The sequence below is a fragment of the Hylobates moloch genome, unplaced genomic scaffold (assembly GCF_009828535.3).
Source record: "Hylobates moloch isolate HMO894 unplaced genomic scaffold, HMol_V3 SCAFFOLD_1, whole genome shotgun sequence".
In the NCBI taxonomy this organism is placed as follows: Eukaryota; Metazoa; Chordata; class Mammalia; order Primates; family Hylobatidae; genus Hylobates; species Hylobates moloch.
This window is the reverse complement of record NW_026652276.1, coordinates 60,780,388-60,803,814: the sequence shown is the minus strand read 5'-3', so window position 1 is coordinate 60,803,814 and position 23,427 is coordinate 60,780,388. Positions and strand designations below refer to the sequence as shown.

General features: G+C 36.5%; 1 protein-coding gene across 5 annotated transcripts in view; it reads right to left on the bottom strand.

Moving 5' to 3' along the window:
* Nucleotides 1–23,427, bottom strand: part of CERKL (ceramide kinase like) — a 130,494-nt gene that overhangs the window by 53,999 nt on the left and 53,068 nt on the right. For all 5 annotated transcript variants that reach the window (XM_032755240.2, XM_032755244.2, XM_032755242.2 and 2 more), the window contains exon 2: nt 22,356–22,598. In XM_032755240.2, the coding sequence (XP_032611131.1) occupies nt 22,356–22,598 (243 nt within the window). The remainder of the gene's footprint in view (nt 1–22,355; nt 22,599–23,427) is intronic.

Below are 23,427 nucleotides of genomic sequence, written 5' to 3'. Positions count from 1 at the left end.
CCTATTTCTTCCTTTGAACAAATTTTCTTTGTTGAACATTTACAAAAAAAATAAATCTCATTTTCTGTTCTTTTTCTGTGAAAGTATACTTTCCACCTCATACATCTTTGTCACCAATCTTTCTCTTTCAAATCGACTAATTCACCAAACTCTGAACCACTGTCCATACACTGATAAACATCAATCCCTTGGCCATCACACCTTGACAATTAGTATCAACTGATTAAAAGGCCAGCCCTACTATTTGAGGGGGGGAATACTCTTGAGTGGGACTGTAATGCTTTAGTAGCTCATTTTTGTTGTATCATGCAGAACCATCTCTAAAATAGGTTCCTTTTATTCCTTCAGTGTGCTGGTCATAGAAAATGTTTCATGAGGCTGCATATGTGTGGTGAAGAGGAAAAAGCAACACAGCAACAGTTGTAGGCCATCAGTATATTTAATGTACTACAGTCATATCTTCTTACCCTTTAGTAGTAGTATCGGTATAAAATGCCTTTCTACCTAAAATAGCTAGAATATTTTATTTTATTCAACTGAAATATTGTCAACATATATATATATATATGGTTTTTTTTGAGATGGAGTCTTGCTCTGTCACCCAGGCTGAAGTGCAGTGGCTGGGGGGATCTTGGCTCACTGCACCCTCTGCCTCCTGGGTTCAAGTGATTCTCCTGCCTCAGCCTCCCAAGTAGCTGGGATTACTGGGATTACAGGTGCATGCCACCATGCCCAGCTAATTTTTGTATTTTTAGTAAACACAGGGTTTCACATGTTGGCCAGGCTCGTCTTGAACCCCTGACTTCAGGTGATCTGCCCGCCTCAGCCTCCCAAAGTACTGAGATTACAGGTGTGAGCCATTGCACCTGGCGTCGTCAACATATGTTTCTAATAGACATCTCAAACTTAACATATTCAAAACTGATATTCTGATTTTCCCACCAAATCTAGTCTATCTATCCACGGTCTTGCCCATCTCACTAAATGACCACTTTATCTTTCCACTTTATCTTTGCTCAAGTCAGAAACTTTAGTGCCTTACTGTGAAAACTGGTAATTAAAAATTGCTTAATTAGTTAACTAAGCATTTATCCTACCTTTTTAATATGCACTATATTTCTGGGTAATCAAATAACCCCAGTTGTGAAGTAACATCCATTTAAAAATAAAAACAAGGCCATTCATTTAGAAAAAAAAAAAAAGATTGAACTAGGAAGTCTCCATGTTGCCATCCCTAATTAAATAATTAGTTCAGGCAAGGATGATCAATGTGTGTTAAAACCATTAGATGAAATATTTATTGAAAACTAGTTTTCTCTTCCCTACCACCACCACCCCTGACTCCCCCCACTCCCGTCTCTAACTTCCACTCAACAAATTATCTAGGAGTTTGACATGAAACATTACAATAGAGGGATCAGGCTGTCACCTCCTTAGGTTAGCCTCACGAATAGTGAAACAGTCAGAATTAAGTGCTACCTAACATTAAGCACTACAACTTATGAAGTATTCTTGCCCAAAGTATCAAACATGAATCTCAGTAAGCCTTTAGATTGAAAATTCAGTTTAGAGGAAATACAGGCAACAGAACAAGTTAAACAATATCACAAAGAAGCCATCAGATAGTGGTACAGCAGTAGTGCTCAGAGTATGGTCTTCAGAATGAAAGCCGAGCATCACCAGCAGCTCATTGGAAAGAGCCATTGAAGCAAAATTTCTGAGAGTGGGGACTAGTAATCTAAGCTCTCCTAGTGACTCTTATGTACGATAAAATGTCTACAGGACAAATAATCTAGTCTCTTCCATAAGTCAATGTCAGAGAGGACAAAACATATGAAAAAACATGTTGTAATGTTATAGTTTAAATGGAATTAGTTAAATGAATGATTCTTGATTAGACACTAGTTGGTAAAAGTTAACTATAAAAGACATTATGGAAAATATGGAGAATTTGACTATGGACCAAGTATTAAATGTTAATAAGCAATTATCATTCATTGATTTGGCAGGTTAATGATATTTGGTTATCTGAAAAATATCTATTTTTAGAGCTACACGCTGAAGCATTTTGGAGAGAACTATCACAACAATGTACTTTAAAATACATTGGCAGAATAAAATGTTTGAAGCAGATATAGAAAAATGTTAAGACCTGTAGAATCAAGGTGATAAAAATATGGGTGCCCATTGGAATACTGTTTATATTTTCTATATGTTTGACACTTTTCATAACAGAATATTTATGTCATCTTTGACTTATCCTCTTAATAACTGCCATATTGGCCAGGCATGGTGGCTCACTCCTATAATCCAGCACTTTGAGAGGCTGAGGTAGGAGGATTGCTTGAGGCCAGGAGTTAAAGGCTACCCTAGGCAACACAGAGAGACACTGTCTCTATAGAAAAAAAAAAAAATTAGTTAGCTGGATACAGTGGCATATGCCTGTAATCTCAACTACTAGGGAGGCTGAGGTGGGAGGATCACTTGATATCAAGAGTCTGAGGCTGCCATGAGCTATGGTCACACCATTGCACTCCAGCCTGGACAACAGAGCAACACCTTGTTTCAGAAAAGAAAAAAAAAAAATCTGCCATGTCTATGTTGGTAAATGACATGTCTCTGTCGGCCAGCTCTATCTGGAAAAATGAATCCAAAGTCTAAGCATGTCTCACCATCTCTCCCACTCCCAGCTTAATTTAAGTCACCATCTTTTGCCTGGATTAATCCATTTTTCATTTAACCTGTCTCCTGCTGGCCTGTTTCAATTATTCCATCCACTCATATAGACCACTCTCTCCACTTAGAGGCCACATATCCATTTTAAAAGGAAATTATGTTACTTTTCTACTAAAATCCCCAAATAGCTCCCCGTTTTCTGTCTTTTTGTTTTTTGTTTTTCAGAATAAAGGCAAAAACTCATACAAAGCTTGTAAGGCCCTTCATGACCCACCCTCAGCCGCATTTGTGACCTACTCTTTCCCCTGCTGACTCCATTTGAACATGGCTTTCTTGCTCAATTCTTTGCATGTTTGTTTCCTCTGCTTGGACCATGTTTTCCTTCACATATCGATATGGCTCTTTTTCCCCATTACTTTCAGCTTTCTTCTAAAACTCCACAGTCAATGAAGCCTTCCTTGCCCACTCTGTATAGAAGAGGAAATATTTTCATCTCATTGCCTGGTAGTACATACCATCACTTGACATAATAGAAATATTTGATTTTTTTGAATTCCCCCTCTACCACTAGGATTTAAGCTCCTTGAAGTCAAGAACTTCGTGATTCTGCTCTCTGCTATGTTTACTAGTTCCTAGAATAGTGTCTGGCACACAGTAGATGCCCAATAAACATACATAAATAACTAATATTCTTTTAAAAACTCCAAATTAAAAAATAAACTATAAAGCTGCAATTTCAACTGCATTAAAGAAAACAAAAGCACAACACTGTAAAACAATCATTTAAGCAAAAAGCTTCTCTTTAAATTGCTGTTTTATAAAAGAAGTCTAAAATTACAACTATTTCTATTAATTCCTAAAGTAAGACAAAAATACTTAATAAAGTACCAGAGTTATCAAAGGTAAGTTTTCTGATATCTAGATCCCTTAGAAAAAACATTTAGCATGAAAAAATAAGCAACCCCTTATTACTGTCAAATTTTAAAAACAAAAAAGTAATTCAGTCCCTATCTCATGTCTACTCCTCATATCTACAAACTTAAAGTCAGTAGAAAAATCATATTTGAGATCTGGTAAAAAAATCTTCTCTAAATTAAAACTCTAAATTAATAGTAATAAACACCGACCCTTTTGCTCAGAACTTAAATCAGTTTGCCTTCCAGAAACAAATCATCAGTGATAATAAAAATCAGACAGTGGACCTGAAAGCAGCAGCCCGTATGACACTAGTTTGTTTTGAAAAGCAAGCCCATTGCCTTATCCTAGGGTTGGACTCAAAGTGCTGTCCCTCAGCCCCATCGGCGCACAGAGCTTCTTCACCTCACGAGAGAAAGGAAAATGCCAAAAAGCAGGTGGCCCAGGGGATGACAACCAGTAAGGAAAGATGAAGCCAAGACAAAATTCACCCTCTGAAACTGCCAAGTGATGCAGTAAACCTATCTCCCATGAAAGGAACTGTAACAATAAGATGGCCTTAGTAACTAGGTTAGGAAAGTAAGAAAAAAATGCCTTTGGATTCTAAGAAAATTGATAAAAAGGGAACAGCTTAATTTCTTTCATGAGAAAACAGACGCACATCCTAACCCTCTTGACTAAACAATTAACATTTTTAGGTGACCTAGAAATACAGTATAATGTAAGGACTTATGTAAAGTCATTAGGTACAAATAACTCTCTGGAAAACATTTTTAAAATGCTCCAACACAAGGCGTCAGGTAGTCATGACCTTGCTCTGCTCTCATCCAATTATGACAAACTGTTTAATATGAAAGCTATATTGAGACACCTAAATCCCCTAAACTCCTTGAAAAAAAAAGATGAATTTCAAAGTGGTAATTATCATTTATTCATAACTTGACAACAGTGTAAGCATCCCCCAAGTAGACAACCCAAGATTAAAATATAGGTATAATTCAACATTAATATGCAACTGACTTGGTTCTCAGTCCTTTGGTAACTTCCCAATTCATACTCTAGAGTATAGACCTTTTTAGCACGCCAGTTTGCAATGAACCAGCAATGTAAAACAGAATGGCCAACTGTTCCTCTGTTGGTAACAAATGTGCTAATATATACTAGTTTAAACTTGATCTATCAGTGAGTCAATGAACCGTGAAGGGTGGGGGTTAATCAGGGTGTTCTCCAAACAAAGGCTCATGAGAGCGGCAGGGACGCCACTCCCAGACTCACATCTGTGCTGTTTTGAGTGCAGCATGATGGAAATGGCATGGTGTTCATCAAAGTTAAGAGCCCAGAACCCTGTCATACTCTTGTGTGTATTCACTACTATTTTACACAGAAAAGCAACCAAGTTGTTGCAAAGATAAAACCCAAACACAGGAAATAGAAACCTCAGTTAACCACAAGTCTCAGGAGCTATTAATATTAAACTATGCCTAGTTAATGTGTAACAGTGATGGTAAAAGCCTTTCCTACATAAGATTTGACAACTTTCCAGTAGAGGTCTGAGTTAGAGATACTTTATATTGGCAATTTATATTAAAATGCATCAATTTCACCTTATTATTCACAAAAGCTTACAGATGCAGATCTTTACATATACAGATGAAAATAATTTTAATGCCGTAAGTCAAAGTAAAAACAAAGCCATGTAACTTCTAAATTTACATGCAGCCCAGCAATGTAAACATATCTCTGTTTCTAATAGCTAAAACTGACTGAACAGTAATTAGTAGAATCACCTGCTGCCGGAATAATCACCTCAATACTTCAGAATTTAAATGATAAAAGAGCTAAGACTATTTAAATAGAGAGCAAGAGAACAGCGAAGAAAGAAGAAAACTTCAGCCAAATGTGTCATCCATATATCTTCATCATTTTTTATCCTGATATAATGAATTTTTACTCATTTTAGAAGATGCTATAGAGTAGACCTATTTAACTATATCACTTTTCCTAATTAAAAATCCAGACTAAGAAGAGATATATGTAACTGGCTTTAGGAAATTTTTTTTCCCTACTCTACATAGAAGTCAACCACAAAATTGGTTAAAATAATTAGCATTTAAATGCAATTAACCTCATAAAAAATCCAATTCAAATGAGATAATTGTATATTTAATCCTTCATGAACTAGAAAATTATAAAATTATTAGAGAATACTTTTGTGAACATGTTTTACCTTAATAATTTTATCAATTAAAAAGCTATTTCAAAGTATCCTTTCTGGATCATATGTAAATAATTAGGTGTGGCTTTTAAGACAAATTTTTAGTTATTTGCAGGGCCTCCAAAAAAAATAGTTTTTAGCATTCCAAGAACATATGTTCCATTATAAAGAGTCGTGAAAAGATTTGTGTACTATATGTTGAAGACCAATTAGAGTTTAAAATTTTTAATTAAAATAAACTGTATATTTATCATGTACATCATGTTGTTTTGAAATATATATACATTGTGAAATGGCTAAATTGAGCCAATTTACATATGCATTATCTCACATACTTATCATTTTGTGGTATGAACAGAAAATCTACTCTTAACAATTTTCAAGTATACTTTAGTATTAACTATACTCACCATGGTATACAATAGACCTCTTGAACTTCTTCCTCCCATCTAACTGAAATCTTGTATCCTGTGACCAACATCTCCTTGATCCCTCAGCCTATCGCATACCCCTGGTCACTACCATTCTGTTCTATTTCCACGAGTTCAACTTTTTAAAATTCCACATGTAAGAAAGATCATGTAGTATTTTTCTTTTGGTGCCTGGCTTATTACACTCAGCTAATGTCCTCCAGGTTCAACCACGTTGTGGCAAGTGACAGGATTTCCTTCTCTTCAAAGGCTGAATGGTATCCCATTGTGTATACACACCGTATTTTATCACTTGTCCACTGATACTTAGATTGATCCCTTATCTTGGCTATTGGGAATAATGCTGCAATAATCACTAAAATACAGATCTCTTCAATATACTGATTTCATTTCCTTTGGATATATTCCCAGTAGTGGAACTGCTGGATCATATGGTAGTTCTACTTTTAACTGTTTGAGGAATCTCCATTCTCTTTTCCATCATGGCTATACTAATTTACACTGTCACTAACAGTGTGCTAGAGTTCCTTTTTCCCCACACCCCACCAATACTTATCTTTTGTCTTTCTGATAACAGCCATTCTAACAAGTGTGAGGTGATATCTCACTGTGGTTTTAATTTGCATTTCCCTGATTGTTAGTGATGCTGAGCATTTTTTCATGTTGTCCATTGGTATGTCTTCTTTCGAGAAATGTCTCTTCAGATCCTTTGCTCATTTTTTATTCATGTTATTTGTTTTCTTGCTATTGAGTTGTTGCAGTTCTTTATATACTTTGGATATTAACCCTCTGTCAGATGTGTGGCTTAGAAGTATTTTCTCCCATTCCATAGGTTGTCTCTTCACTCAATTGACTGTTTCCTTTGCTGTGCAGAGCTTTTGGGTTTGATGTAATCCAACGTACCTATTTTTGCTTTTGCTGCCTGTTCAAGTTCACATCTTAAAAATGATTGCCAGACTTAAATATAAATATTTCTATTTGTGTATCCTTTCTTCCGTATTAAGAACTGTGGCTCCCAACAACAAGGCATCTGCCCATTTGCCCAATCGTATGATGTATAAAAACTAGTTTCAGAAAAGTGGCAGCCAAACCACTAAGAAAAATAAACTCGCTGAAATGAGTTCAAGATTTATTGGCAGCTCTTTTTTTGGCTCCCTAGACTGAAAGTATATATTTCAAGTACTGTGTTCAAAAGTTACTTGGGTTAGCTTTTTCCACCTTTCATAATAGTAATATTATTGCCAGACCAATGGCATGAAGCTTTCCGCCTATGTTTTCTTTCTAGGAAGAAAGGATATACAAGTAGAAATCTTTATATTTAAGTCTTTAATTCATTTTGTTCCAGTCTATCTGGGACAAAGATGGACTTTTTAATAACTGGTTTTGGGACAACTGGGTAACAACTATTTGGAAAAAGATAGGATCAATACCTTCTACCATACAAAAAATAAACTCCAAATGGACTAGAGATCTAAAATTCAACTATACAAGTACTAGAAGAAAACATGGGTGAATTTATCTGTAAGTTGAGTGTAAAGAAAGTCTTACTACAATGCAAAAGCCAGAGCCAATAAAGAAAAAGTGTGTAAACTTAACTCCATAAAAGGTATGTATGTATGTATGTATGTATTCAGAGAAATGGTCTCAATCTGTTGCCTAGGCTGGAGTGCAATGGCACAATCACTGCTCACTGCAGCCTTGACCTCCCCAGGCTCATGTGACCAGCCTGAGTAACTGGGACTAGTGGTGAATGCTACCACACCCAGCTAATTTTTTTTTTTTTGTAGAGATGGGGTTTTCCCATGTTGCCCAGGCTGGTCTGTCCAGTTCCATGGCTCAAATGATTCAACCACCTTGACCTCCCAAAGTGCTGAGATTATAGGGATGAGCCACTGCACCTGGCCCATAATAGTTTTGTTTATATATTTATTTAATTTTGAGACAGAGTCTCACTCTGTTGCCCACTCTGGAGTGCAGTGGCATGATCTTGACTCACTGCAACCTCCACCCACTGGGTTCAAGTGATTCTCATGCCTCAGCCTCCTGAGTAGCTGGGATTACAAGCATGTGCCACCAAGCCCAGCTAATTTTTTTTCTATTTTTAGTAGAGACAGGGTTTCACTGTGTTGGTCAGGCTGGTCTCGAACTCCTGGCCTTAAATGATCTGCCCACCTCAGTCTTTCAAAGTGCTGGAATTACAGGTGTGAGCCACTACACCTGGGCCCATAAAAGGTTTTAATTAAAAACTTTGCATGAAAAAAATCGTTATAAGTTAAGAGAAAAGTTATATATTGGGAGAAAAATATTTGCAACATATCAAATAAAATGGATAATATTCCTGAAATATAAAGAACTTGTAAAAATTGAGGAGGAAAAAGACCAAAAGTATTATGGAATATGGGAAAATAATATGAAGACAATTCACAAGATATTAAGAATAGCCCTGAGACTAGCTGAACATGAAAAGATGCTGAACTTTAATGTAAATTAAAACTCTATTGATATACCATTGTTTACCTATCACATTGGAAAAATTCTAAAACATAAAAGTACTTAAAACATACAATCTGTTGGTGGGCCTTTGAAGTAATGGACACTTTTATACGTTGCTGGTAAATATTTAAAAAATGATATAAACCCCATGGAAAGGAATTTATCAATATCTAACAAAACTACATATGTGCTTAACCTTTAACCCAGAAATCCACGTCTAGAAATTTAGCAAGATATGATATGCACAAAGTTTACTGCAGCATTATTAGTAATTGCAGATACTAGAAACAGTCAAAATGTCCACACATGGGGAACTGAATAAAATATGGTACAGACAACACAATGAAGTCTTATACAGCTATTAAAAAATATAAGGAAGCTCTCTGCGACATGATATGTAGTGATTTCCAGTATACACTGTTAAGTTTAAAAGGAAAGTGGCAAAGTATATACTGCACGTTACTTTCCGTGTAAAAAAATATAAAAATTTAAAAAAATACATATATATGGTAACTTTTCAAATAGGAATATAAGTAAGATAAACCAGAAACCAGTGCAATTGGTCACCTATAAGGGGTGAGAGAGATGAGATGGAAATGATACAGGAAGGAGTGTTTTCTTCTTTTGGAAACATGTTAATGTCCTACATATTAAATATATATATAATGAAATTAATGAAGCTAGAAAAAAACAAACTGAATATATAAACAAAGCCAACTGTATTTCAAGTAAATAATATTACTATTACGAAAGGTGGAAAAAGCTAACCCAAGTAATTTTTGAACACAATACTTGAAATATATACTTTCAGTCTAGGGACCAAAAAAAGAGCTGCCAATAAATCTTGAACTCATTTCAGCAAGTTTATTTTTCTTAGTGGTTTGGCTGCCACTTTTCTCAAAGTAGTTTTTATACATAATACGGTTGGGCAAATGGGCAGATGCCTTGCTGTTGGGAGCCACAGTTCTTAATATGGAAGAAAGGATACACAAATAGAAAGGAGAGACACAGGGAAGAATCTTGTAGGATTGGACAGATCCTAGCAAGATCAATATAAACTCATGATTTCTAATAAATATGTCCTAACTCCCGTCGGCTGCAAGGGTCTACAAGTTATGACCTCCTAACCACTAGGAGTATATTTAGCTCCCAGATCTTGGTTTCCCAATACTGTTCCCCACCACAACGAACCAGAGTTTCTTGGAGAAATGACTAATTCCTGGGCTGGGGCAAGGAAGGCGTGAGATAAACCTAGAACATTCTGTTGTGCCGAAAAGTGAGGATATGTTGCCAAATTGATGGAAACAGGTTGAAAAACCACATTAGAGAGTTTTAACGAGTTTCTTAAAACGTCTGCACCTCTATATCTCAAAGGAAACTCAATTTCAACTTGCATAAAGCGAAGACTTCTTTATCTTTCTCCCTCCCTACACCTTCTCCTTTATTTCAGTTCCAAGCACTTACATCCACCAGTACAAGAAATCGGAATCATCTTTCTCTTTCTCTCTGTTGACTCAGCTAATTTAATGTTATAAACATTTTAAATGTTTCTCTCGTCTCCTGGGTCTGACAGCTCTAAAATTGCCAGATCAATTTCAACTGTTATTTACAGACACGTTAGCAACATGAGAATGGTATCAACTGTATAATTAATATGAGCAAAGCTTATTGTTTTAACTAAAAGTCAAATATAGAGCAGTATTTTAGAACCAGCCCTCAAACATATAGAACACAGATTACATAAGTATTAACTGTAAAATATTTTATTGGCACCTATCACTTTTTGAGTATTTATATATTTGATGCTGTTACATACACAACCAAGGTAGGCGTCATAAGGATAGCACAATCTGAATGGTATATCAAAGACAGCAACTAATAAACTTCACTGGATTTAAAATTAGATTCTCTTTGCGGCAACATTACAGGCTATGGAGTATGCCTCCTAACTTTTCAAGTGTCAGGAGAGCATGGTGGGTTAAGAACATGGACTGTGGGGACAGACTGACTGAGTTTGAATCCCAATTTCACAACTTCATAGCTGCATGACCTTATCTATAAAATGTCATCATAGTTTCTTGTCTCAGGGATGTTGTGAAAATTAACATCTGTTGGTAATGTGAAACACAGTACATTCCATGACACACTAAGAAATCATGATGATGATGATAATGACGAATTCTATTAGTATAATGGCAATCTCTCTCATCCTCTCCTCTGGAAAGACAATGCTTAATCTTGGTCTCAAAGGGCTAAAGAGTTTGGGGCTATGGATTGTATAGCAGCTCAATACATACCTGGAGAGCTATGCAATAATAGTAAGAGTTACCCTTTATTGAGTACCGGCTGCTTTGCATACATTACATATTTAAGCATCTCAATAACCTAGCTAGATTGGCATTATCAACTTCCCCTTTACAGATAGGACACCATAGAAGACATAAAGACCCCAAGTAAGTGGTAAAGCTAGGAACCAAACCCAGATTATCCATATAAAAATTCTATCAGTCACAATGACTAATTGATTAATCGGAATGATGTATTTTCCATTCAAGTAAAAAGAGAGAAATAGAGGACCCATCCATGCTATCTAGTGTGATCATCCTTCCCACATATCTGGTGGGACAAGGATAAGTAAGTCACCTCATTTCTGACAGATTTACTAATATCCATGGTAAACAGTTTAAAGAGCTTCAAAATAAACATTTGTGGAGTTAGGACTTGAAAGTCTTTTGATTCTGTATGTACTGCAAAATGAAAATTTTTATTTTTGATAAGATAGACAATTCAGAAGTATATAAAGAATTAGATCATTTTCCTTTTGGAAAAAAAAAAAAACAAAATCAAAATACCACTGGTAAAAGTTGGGCATTAGACTGTCTGGAGCTTACCTATTCTGCTCCAAACTTGGAGAATAGGAAAGTTCTGTTCCCTTAGATTTCAAAGGACCCTCTCTTTTGCCAATATCAAGGGTTCACAACTTGATGGCTTTCCTTGCTAACCAAATTTATCAGTTTCTCATCTACAAATCCTTCAACCTGCACAGCCCATTGATGGACTCCTTTCCAGTGTTGTGACATTTTTAATATACTTGACAATAATATACTTAGTCCCAAATACACAGCATAGTCAGTTATACCCTGCCTTTCCAGAAAACACTACTTGAAAAAAAAAAAAAAATGTGTTTTTGAATCCGAAGGCCTGGATAAGAATCTTGTTCTACCACTTTCTAAGCACCTTACCCAAAGCAAGTAAACCAATCTCTCAGAGTGCTGATTCCTTAGCCATCTGTGAGGATTAAAAAATATTGACCACAATAAAAGTCCTGTGATAAGGATTAAATGAGTTGGTTTATAACAGAAGCAACTAGAATAATGCCTACCACATAATAGATAAGCAGTATACTCAGTTCACTTCACCAACATTTACTGAGCTTGGCACTGTGCCAAGTGTTAGAAATAAAAAAACAACATTTATTGAACACTTATTGTATGTGAAACTGTGTTTCACGTACTTACTAATCTCTGTGCTAAGAAGAGTTACAGTCTTGTTACAGTAAAAGTATCCCCTTTGTGAGCCCACAGTTAGCATTAAGTGATGATGTTTTCTATCAGAGTATCAGCAGTGCCACCAACATATAAAAGAGTAAGTGCCTGGTTTGCTCAGGTACAGTTAGTTTCGCAGAGGATCACCTGGTTTGTATCAGACTTTGAACTTCAAACCAGATTTCACTGGGCAAACAAGAGATGGGGGACATTCTAGACAGACGGAAGTCCCTAGCTCTGTCACATAATTAGCAAGTGGGAAGGCACTGACATACAAGAGAACACAGCTTGGCATTAGACGCTATGAAGGGCCCAGGAACCTGACCACACACACAGGCTTCGCCTTTGCCTATCTCTGCTCTTTCCATTGAAAAAATAACAAAGGTGTGAAACTAGTAAAAACAGAAAATGAACTTTTTCAAAATATATAATTTTACACCTAATGTATTTTTTCAAAAACTATAGTAAAAAAAGGTGCTTTTGCTTTAAAGATGATCGACAAGGAGAAAAAAATGGTTGATTTGAAAACTATTACCAGAATGCTTCAGCATATAGCCACTGCAAATATCCAACTACCTGCCTCAAACAACAAATATATTCATACACAATTATAACAAAGTTCCTGGAGTTACATATAATATCTGTATAAATACCACACAATTTTATTATCATTAATGATAGTCTAATGAATGCTGGGGGCTTAATGATTTGTTGCCTAATTTAAAATATTATGTATTTCCTATTTATTCATACTGTGAGAGTAGAACTTGATTACTTTTTACATCATTTATTTTCAGTGACAAAAGTTATTAAGTGATAATCCATTATACTCTCATGTAAGGATTGAGTCAATGTTTTATCTAATTCTGTAGATTTACAGAATTTGTGTTTTGCTTAGGAAACCCTGCTAAACATAAAGCCTGGTAATCTGGCACAAACCAGTGTGTTTATATGTGTTTTTAAAATTCCTTTAAGAGCCGGGCGCGGTGGCTCACACTTGTAATCCCAGCACTTTGGGAGGCCGAGGCGGGCGGATCACGAGGTCAGGAGATCGAGACCACGGTGAAACCCCGTCTCTACTAAAAAATACAAAAAATTAGCCGGGCGCGGTGGCGCGCGCCTGTAGTCCCAGCTATTCGGAGGCTGAGGCAGGAGAATGGCGTGAACCCGGGAGGCGGAGCTTGCAGTGAGCCGAGATTGCGCCACTGCACTCCAGCCTGGGCGACAGAGCGAGACTCTGTCTCAAAAAAAAATAAAAAATAAAAAAAAATAAAAAAATAAATAAATAAAATAAAATTCCTTTAGGTTATTAAAAAGAAATGTCTGCCATTTTTTTTCATAGTGCACACCCAATTCAGGCCAAGACATTTGAGAAATCTCCATAATAGCAACAGTCATGAGGAAACTTTTTTAAGTATTGAGAAATTATTAATGCTGACCCTAAGGGTTGCCCTGCTTCAAGAGTTTGGAGTTCTGAATCATCATGATTAGAAAAGAACACTAGAGCGGAACAACTTTCAAACAAGATGATATGGATACTTTCTAACAGGTGTCTGAAGTCCTTGTTTTTACAATAGAGTCTAAATCTACTATAAATCTAAATACAGTAAATAAAGTATACCTAATGCTAAATGACGAGTTAATGGGTGCAGCAAACCAACACGGCACATGGATACATATGTAACAAACCTGCACATTGTGCACATGTACCCTAAAACCTAAAGTATAATAATAAAAATAAATAAATAAATAAAAAATAAAGTATACTTAATAGGTATTGTAGAATAACTGATGACCTGCTGGAATGACACATCAGTTAAGGGTTCCTGCTCCAGATTCAGACATGTACAGATTTATTCCCAGCTCCTCCACCACCTACCAGTTGTTTAACCTTGTTAACTGATTTTTACATTATGTAAGCCTTAGTTTTTTCATTTATAAACTGATGATGATAATAATAAAATTCACTTAATTATACTATTTTCTAAGTCATGCATTGTTTTCATTCTTCAAACCTCACAGCAAAACTCATAATTTTACTTTCCTTCTTACATGAAAACATATTTGTAGTTCTTGATGCTATTATTATGAAGATTTAATGAGGTAATTCATAAAAGTTGCTATCAAAAAAATGGTACATACTAAATGCTTAATAAATGTCAGCTATTATCATTAGGATTTAAATTTTTATAATAATGACTTCAGTAAAGGAAGAAATGTTAACTTATTTAACAGCATGAAAACTTAGTTCAACATTTTGCTGAAAATATTTAGAGAATCTTCAATTAGCATTTTGAATATAATCACATAAGATCTGAAAAAGTTTATCTAAATCGTTTCTCCGAAGAAGTTCTGTTATACAAAGCACAGTCAAAAGGGCTTCTTCCTAGCAAAAGAATTTGAAATATATCAGAAATAAGATGACAATGAATATACTTCTTAACTCCTATTCTCAGGATACTCTGTCAATGACTAAAGCAAAAATATAATTTTCTTGTATAAGACACCAATTACTTGTTTTTAGTATAATTATGACCAATTACATGTAAACATACATCCCTCTCTTAGAATAAAAATGCCACCAGGGCCCGTGAGAAGCCCTAGGGAAGACTGCCTGATGTTACTTATCCCAAGTATAAATAGAATGAATCATTTCTGAAGAGCTAATTGCTTTCGGCTGAAAGGGTAGAGGTTATGAGCTAGGGCTGTTGATAGACAAAAAGAAACACTGCAGGAACCTTTGCCATGTCTGTCAACCTTTTCCAAGGATCCCAAAAACCAGCCACACAGTAAAACTCTTGGAAAATAAGTGAGAACTTTACATGAATCAGGAATGGGTATTGGTTAACTTTTAATAATATTTAATAAGAATATAGCATGTTCTGTCACCTATAATTAACCCTTGGAAAGGTTTCCTTGGTTAAGTGTGGCATTCAGGGTTCTACATAAGTTCATCCAATCAAACTGCACTGCTGAGATCTTGGCTATCCATGGTTCTTGGTCCTGGCAACACATTAGAATCCCTGGAGAGACTTTTAAAGAAAGCCCATGCCTGGAACCCACTGAGACCTATTTTATCAGAACCTCTCAATCCTTGGACTCAGGAATAAGTCCTAAGAAGGATGAAATTCTAAAAAGTGATATTTATGTGTACATATGTCATAACATAAACGCTATCCTTTTTTGATAGCACCCTGTTTATGTTTTCAATTTCTTTTTTTTGATCATTTTTAACATACTTATTTGACATTCTCTGCTTGCTCTATTATGTGGAGGTCTTGGCAGTCTAATGATAGTTTATTATGTCTGCAGACTCCTACAATGAATTTTTCCCACCACTACTTACTAGAGTAGAAAGGGTTCAAATGTCAAACTAACATGCTCTCAATCCAAGATAAATAGTAGTTTTTCCTATTCTTTTATTGAGCAAATTTTACATAATACCTATGTTTTCATACATTTACATTTTCAGTTACAATTCTAATAAAATTAGGAGTTTGGTTTAAAAAGATTTTCTTTTGTTAACAATCCTTTGAAGAGTTAACCAGTGCCACTAGTCTTTCAGAATTTAATACAAACTAGTTTTTTTCTCCTTCTTTTTCCCAACATAGCTGACCACAGACCTTGGATGCCAGCTCTTCTTAGAAAGAAGATCAAAGTTACTGTCAAATGGACAAGTTTCTAATGGAAAACTGCGGAAAGAGAGCCAGGACCTTTTGGAGTGCCCGTGGAAAGAAGCTGGGGTGCAAAAAGGAAAAGTAGCTAGAGTCTGGCAGAGATCAACCCCCAAAGAACTCAAGGCCCCACCCTTGTGACCCAGGGCAATGTTATTGGTGGCAATTTGGGAATTTCCCAGGGATAGAGAACTGGGTGGCTAGCTCCTGCAGGGGTTCCCATACTCCCCTAGGACCCAAACTGAGATGGTGGCCACCATATTGCTTGTGCACCAGTGGTGAGCCTCTGCTCTGCCCAGGGATTCTCCACCCTTGAGTCTCTGTAACACCAGATCCCCTGCAAACATACCTCATAACCTGTTCTGACTTTGAAAAGCCCAGGGGGCCAGCAAGTTCCCAGGGAGCTGTGGAACCTCTAGAGATCTAACCCCGCGGTGTAGGCCACCTATAAGGGAGAGGGGCACAACTTGCCAAAACCCCTTGGGACAAAGGAAAGGTGGGCACAGTGCCAATCGCTAAAGGGGGCAACACCACATCAAGGAATGGATATGGAGAGGGGGTCATCTGTGGCAATATCCTCCCACCCCATATACAGTTGAAGACACAGCAGTGGTTCTTCCCATTGGGGGCCAGCACAGGTACTCAAAGAAAGAGTTTTTCATATTTTTCAAGATGGCTCCACCCCTGCTGAAAGTGAGCCAATGCCATTTAGACTGACATAAGGGGTGGGGCCCAACTCCCCATCCCTACACAGAGCAGCAGTGTCCCAGCAATGGAGGACATACAAGTCATGGAGTTGCCTGCCCTAGACTGGGGGAAGAGGCTCTGCCCCAAGACCATTTTGGTGGTTGCCTTCAGAGAAGCATATACATAACCTACAGCCACACTATGACTGGGAACCAAAGGACAAAATCTTTATGAACTGAAGGTCATGAGCCCTGTGATGGGGTATAATAGAAAAGCAGATCGCATTCCTGCCAGCACTGGATGAGGAGCTAGTGCACCTCCCCCGCACCCACAACCAGCGACCCCAAAGGCCTCAGCACACACCAACACAATCTCTTCCTGCCACTCCCCTGTCAGGACAGGTGCTTCTACTGGACATCAGCCGAACTGAGGGCAAGCTGGCTCTTAAATTTTTTAAGTGCCACCTACTGGATTGCAGCCTGAACTGTACTATCAAATAAAAAGCCCGCTACCAGAAAGGCTTAGCGCTACTCCACAAAATAAGCTTCCTGACACTTCTGCACCCTCAGCCCCACATGAGATAGACTGTCAGCTCACAAATCCAATACGTTGCTACAACAAGCAGCATCTAAGAAAGCTACCACACCCAAGGAATCCATAAAGAGCCTTGGCCCCCTGAAAGCACCCAGAAACAAAGTCGAATGATCACACACAACATACACCATAGTCATACCCTCAAGGGAAAAAAAAATGTTTAAGTCCCGCCCAACCAATAGGAAATTCAAAAATAAGAATCAACAGCTCCCTCAGATAAGAAGGAATCAGCCCAAGAACTCCAACACTACAAAAAGAGTGTCTTCATACCTCCAAAGAATTGCACTAGCTCTATAGCAATGGATCCTAACCAAGTTGAAAACTTTGAAATGACAGATTAAAAAAACAAAATATGTATTGCAAGGAAACTCAGTGAGATCCAAGAGAAATTTAAAATCCATTTCAAATAAACCAGAAACACAATGCAGGATATGAAACATGAGATAGCCATATTAAGATAAAACCAAATAGAACTTTTGGAATTGAAAAATTCACTAAAGGGAACATCAAAATACACTTGGAAGCAGGCCAGGCATGGTGGCTCACACCTGTAATCACAGCACTTTGGGAGGCCAAGGTGGGTAAATCACCTGAGTTCAGGAGTTCAAGACCAGCCCAGCCAACATGGCAAAACCTTGTCTCTACTAAAAATACAAAAATTAGTTGGGTGTGGTGGCACGCGCCTGTGATCCCAGCTACTCTAGAAGGTGAGGCAGGAGAATCGCTTGAACCCAGGAGGCAGAGGTTGCAGTGAGTCAAGATCATGCCACTGCACTCCAGCCTAGGCAACAGAGTGAGACTCCATCTCAAAACAAAACAACACTTGGAAGCTTTAACAATAGACTACACCAAGCAGAAGACAAGATTTCAGAGCTTGAAGACCAGCCTTTCGAATTAACCCAGTTAGACAAAAATAAAGAACCTGAGAAATGAACAAAGCCTTTGATAAATATGGGATTATGTAAAGCAACCAAACCTATGACTTACTGGCATTCTTGATGGAGAAGAGGAAGAAGTAAGCAAATTGGAAAACATATTTCAGGCAATAATTCAGGAAAGTTTCCCTAATCTTGCTAGAGAGGTTAACATCCAGATACAAGAAATTCAGAAAACACCTGCAAGATACAAGATGACCATCCCCAAGGAATATAGCCCATCAGACTATGCAAGGTCAACACCAAAGAAAAAATCTGAAAGGCATCTAGAGAAAAGGGCCAAATTACCTATAAAGGAAATCCCATCAGACTAATAGACGACTTCTCAGCAGAAACCTTACAAGCAAGAAGAGATCAGGGGCCTACTTTTAGCCTCCTTAAAGAAAAAAAAATGCCAGCCAAGAATTTCATAATCTGCCAAACTAAGCTTCATAAATGAAGGAGAAATAAAGTCTTTCCCAGGCAAGCAAACACTAAGGGAATTTGTTACCACCACACCTGCCATACAAGAAATACTCAAAGGAGTTCTAAACATGGAAACAAAAGAACAATACTTGCTACCATATAAGCACACAAAAGTACAAAGCTCAGAGATCTTATAAAGCAATTACACAATTCAAACTAGAAAACAACTACCTAACAATACTCAAATATCAAATGTATAGGAACAAAACCTCAAATATCAATATTAACTTAGAACATAAATGGCCTAAATGCTCCACTTAAAGGACACAGAATAGCAAATTAGTTTTTTTAAATGACCCAACCTTCTGCTGAATTCAAGAGACCCATCTCACATGTAATTACAACCATGGGCTCCAAGTGAAGGGATGGAGAAAGATCTAGCATGCAAATAGAAAATTAAAAAAGAACAGATGTTGCTATACTTGTATGAGAAAAAACAGACAAACCAACAACATCAAAAAGAGACAAAGGAGGGCATTATATAATGATAAAGGGTTCAATTCAACCAGAAGATTTAACTATCCTAAATAAATATGCACTCAATGTTGGAGCACCCAGGTTCATAAAACAAATACTACTAGACCTACGGAAAAAGAAAGCTATACAATAATAGTGGGGGACTTCAACACCCCACTGACAGCACCAGACAGATCACCACGGCAGAAAACTAACAAAGGTATACTCTGGACTTAAATCAGACTCTTGACCAAATGGACCTGACAGACATCTTCTACAGAATATTCCACCCAACAACACAGAATATACATTTTTCACATCTGTACATGGAACATTCTCTAAAATTGACCACATAGTCGTAAGTCAAGTCTCAATAAGATAAAACAAATCAAAATCATTTCAGGTGTCTTCTGAGGTCATAATGAAATAAAATTAGAAATGAAGAACAAGAGGAATTCTCAAAACGACACAAATACATGGAAACTAAACAACTTGCACCTGAATTTTGAATAAACAAAATTAATGCATAAATCAAAAAAATTGAAACATGAAAATTGAAACACAACATACCAAAACCCCTGGGATAGGCACTTTAATGAATACCAGAACTACATGGACCTGCAATTGAAAGAAGATTCTTAAAGAAAAAACTTGAGATATTAATTTTAAGAGAAGTGCCAGCCAGGTGCTGTGGCTAACGCCTGTAATCCCAGCACTTTGGGAGACCAAGGTGGGTAGATTGCCTGAGCTCAGGAGTTCAAGACCAGCCTGTCCAACATGGCGAAACCCCATCTCTACTAAGTAATACAAAAATTAGCCAGGCATAGTGGCGGGTGCCTGTAATCCCAGCTACTCAGGAGGCTGAGGCAGGGAGAATTGCTCAAACCCGGGAGGCAAAGGGTGCGGTGAGCCAAGATCACGCCACTGCACTCCAGCCAGGGTGACAGAGTGAGACTCCATTCAAAAATAAATAAAAAATAAATAAATTTTTAAAAAAGTGCCAGTGTAACACAAGAATTGGTAGAGAGCTTTGGAGCCTCTACCATTCATTTGTGTCTGATGAAGATAGCCAAGAACTGTCTTTGTGGGGAGTAGGATAAGGAGTTGGCATCTCCTACAAGCCTCCCTGAGTCCACTTTGGTGCAGAGATGGAGCAGTAATGTATCAGTCAGTCTTGGTTAGGTTTCTTCACTTTCATTAGAGGATTTTAACAGTTTGTTTGTATGAGTTGATTTTAAAAGTCAATCTATTTGCTTTTAATCAGCAAAATCACTCTGTACTCCAAGACCATGCCAGAGAATGACTCCATGAGTGCCTCCAGCTCTTATCAAAATCAAAGTTTAAAAAAGTAACATTTTCAGAGGATGGTAGACTAAAGGATATGTAGTTTATTCATCTCTGTAATTTGTCGAGATTTTAACCCTAGATCAAACCAAAACATCACTCATTAAGCTGAATAAATATTTGAACTTTTTGTTGTTGTTGTTGTTTTTGTTTTTGACAAATCCCTCTACTCCTATAAAATTGCTTTTACTGAATTGAGCTTTGTTGTGATGTCGTCTGCTTCTTACTTTATCTTGGTTTTATGGCTGAGATATATTGAGGAAGTTGCCTCAGCATAGCCCTTCATAAGCCCCATGGGAGAAGAGTTCCTCAGACCTTAAGTGCAAGAAAGAGCTTTGACTCTCCTAATTAAATGACATATCCTTATTTTATAGACAAGACCATGCAAGTTTTATGTATTCCTGGTCATGTTAATAAATTTACTTCCACTGAAATTATTTTCATTTTTATTTTTACTTTTTAAATCACTTGACATAAATTTCAAATAACACTGTAAAGGATTCACTATTAAAGTGTTTTTATTTAATTATACATATTCTCTCTGTTTCCAGAGAGATAAACTAAACTACGGCCTCTGTGGGTTCTTGCCTTCTTGAAATAATCAAGTCTTCTTGGAAGTCCCGAAGGGGCTAGCAGGGAAGCATGGAGCTACTTAGTAAGAGGGTCTTCCAATTTTAATGTAATGTCACTTCAGCTCATCTCCCATGAGCATAACATTATTGGCTGGCTGCCTTTGATCAACTTGGGTCCTCATGGTTTTCTTGATCAATGATGCTGGAACTGGAAATTTCTAACATCGCTCTGTGACTGCTCTTTGTCTAGCACCCATTTCTATCCTGTGCCATCTAACCCTAAACTGTGCCATCAACTATACAAGCTGCCTCTACTCTGATCTGATTGATGTGGCAAACAAGAAGAAATGAATTAACAGAAAAACAAGCAAGATTCATAAATCTAAGACCAAAAAAAATAAATCCTAAGATCATATTTTAACTAGATAACTTCTAGAAATCCAAATTGCATTATATTTGTACTTATGAATTGCATTATATTTGTACTTATGAATTGCATTATATTTGTACTTATGAATTTTATTTATTATGCAAAATATGAAAATGTCATTTAGAAATTTCAGATACACTGAATTCATTAAGAGATATATCCTAACAAACATGTTCTCTTTTCTCTGGAAATTAACCTTTAGAAAAAGCTACTGTGAAATAGGTAATTCTCAATTACTACAGTATAAAGCATGGCCTCTTAAGATTATTCAAAAAATTCTTATTTCAGGCCACAGAGTACATATACACACTTGCCATCAATGTGTGAGTGGAAGGAGAATACATTCTTATATAGTTCAAAAGAGACATTAATAGAAAAATAAATACGCTTCTAAAAACAACTCTCAGGTGAACTAAATTGTTTAAGTATTTTATTTCAGATTATTGAAGCTTCTTCATGAAAATAGTCATTCAAGAGTTACTTCCTAACTCATTCTATGGGGCCAGTATTACCCTGATGCCAAAGTCAGACAAACAGTACAGAAAAACTGCAGAACAATATGTTTTATGAATATTGATGCAAACATCCTCAACAAAATATTAACAAACCAAATTCAATAGCATCTTTAAAAGATTATACACCATGGCCGTGGGGGAGTTATTCCTGGAATGCAAGGATGTTAAACACATGAAAATCAATTAATGTAAGATACCATATTAATAGGATGTAGGGAAAAATATGATTATCTCAATTAATGTAGAAAAAGTATTTCACAAATTTCAACACTTTCTCACGACAAAAACTAGGAACAGAAGGAAACTATCTCAACATCACTAAAATTGTTTTTACTCAAAACATGTCTAGATTAATCATCTATATCAAGGAAACTGGGCTGATTAAAATTTCCCATGAGGAGTACTTACCTGCCAATATTTTCTTGAACTGTCTAAACCATATGTCACAGTGGTCTTCACTTAAATTAATAAGATCAAGTGTAGAATTCTTTAGTTTATTTTGTTCCTTTTTCAAGCAGATGAACAGTGTGATACCTAATAAAGTACCACTTCTCTGCTGTTTAACAGAACAACGCCGTTTCAGTTTCACAGAGAATATGTCTTTGAGTTCAATAAATTCTTCTTTAGATAGCAAGTCATACTTCGAATCACCTGAAAAAAAATTAAATTTTCCAATTAAAACCATTGTGTTTCATAGAGGGGAACAACAAACACTGGGGCTTACCAGAGGGTAGAAAGTGGGCGAAGGGAGAGGATCAAGAAAAATAACTAATGGGTACTAGGCTTAATACCTGGGTGATGAAATAATCTGTACAACAAACCCACATGACACAAATGTACCTATATAACAAACCTGCACGTGTACCCCTGAACCTAAAAGTTAAAAAATAAAATGAATTACTGGTAAGAAATAAAAATTGAGTCCATATCTTAAATGTATGAATAATAGTTAAAACCAAAAAAAATCATCATTTGTAATTTTATGGATTGCCCTTTATGCCAGTCCCTACAGGAGAGGGAAAGGGGAAGAAAAGAAAAATTGGGTTTATTTTGTCAAGAATTAGATTAAAAATAGAGTAAATGGAAGAGAGTCCTGCCACACAGGCCTACAACATTCAACATCTGAGGACAGTCAATGTATGAAGAATTCCAAGAACATAAACAAAGCAACATTTTAGTAATAAATTGGTGTCACACAAGGAGCTCTTTGGTACTAAGGATAGAGTAAAGTAACAGAAAAAATAGAATTCACTAATAGAAATGACTTTATGACAAATTGTTGAAGGCAGCCTTAAAGAAAAGGAAATATACATTTCCACTAAAGTAACACATGCAAAGAGGAAGCAGAAGTACAATTATTGTGAGTAGGAAACATTATAAACTCTGTCAATCTAGGAGGAAATAGCCCCCTGAATTTATCCATAATCAGACTTAAAAAAAATAGTGGCATAAAATTTTCATGACTTATCTTTAAACCATA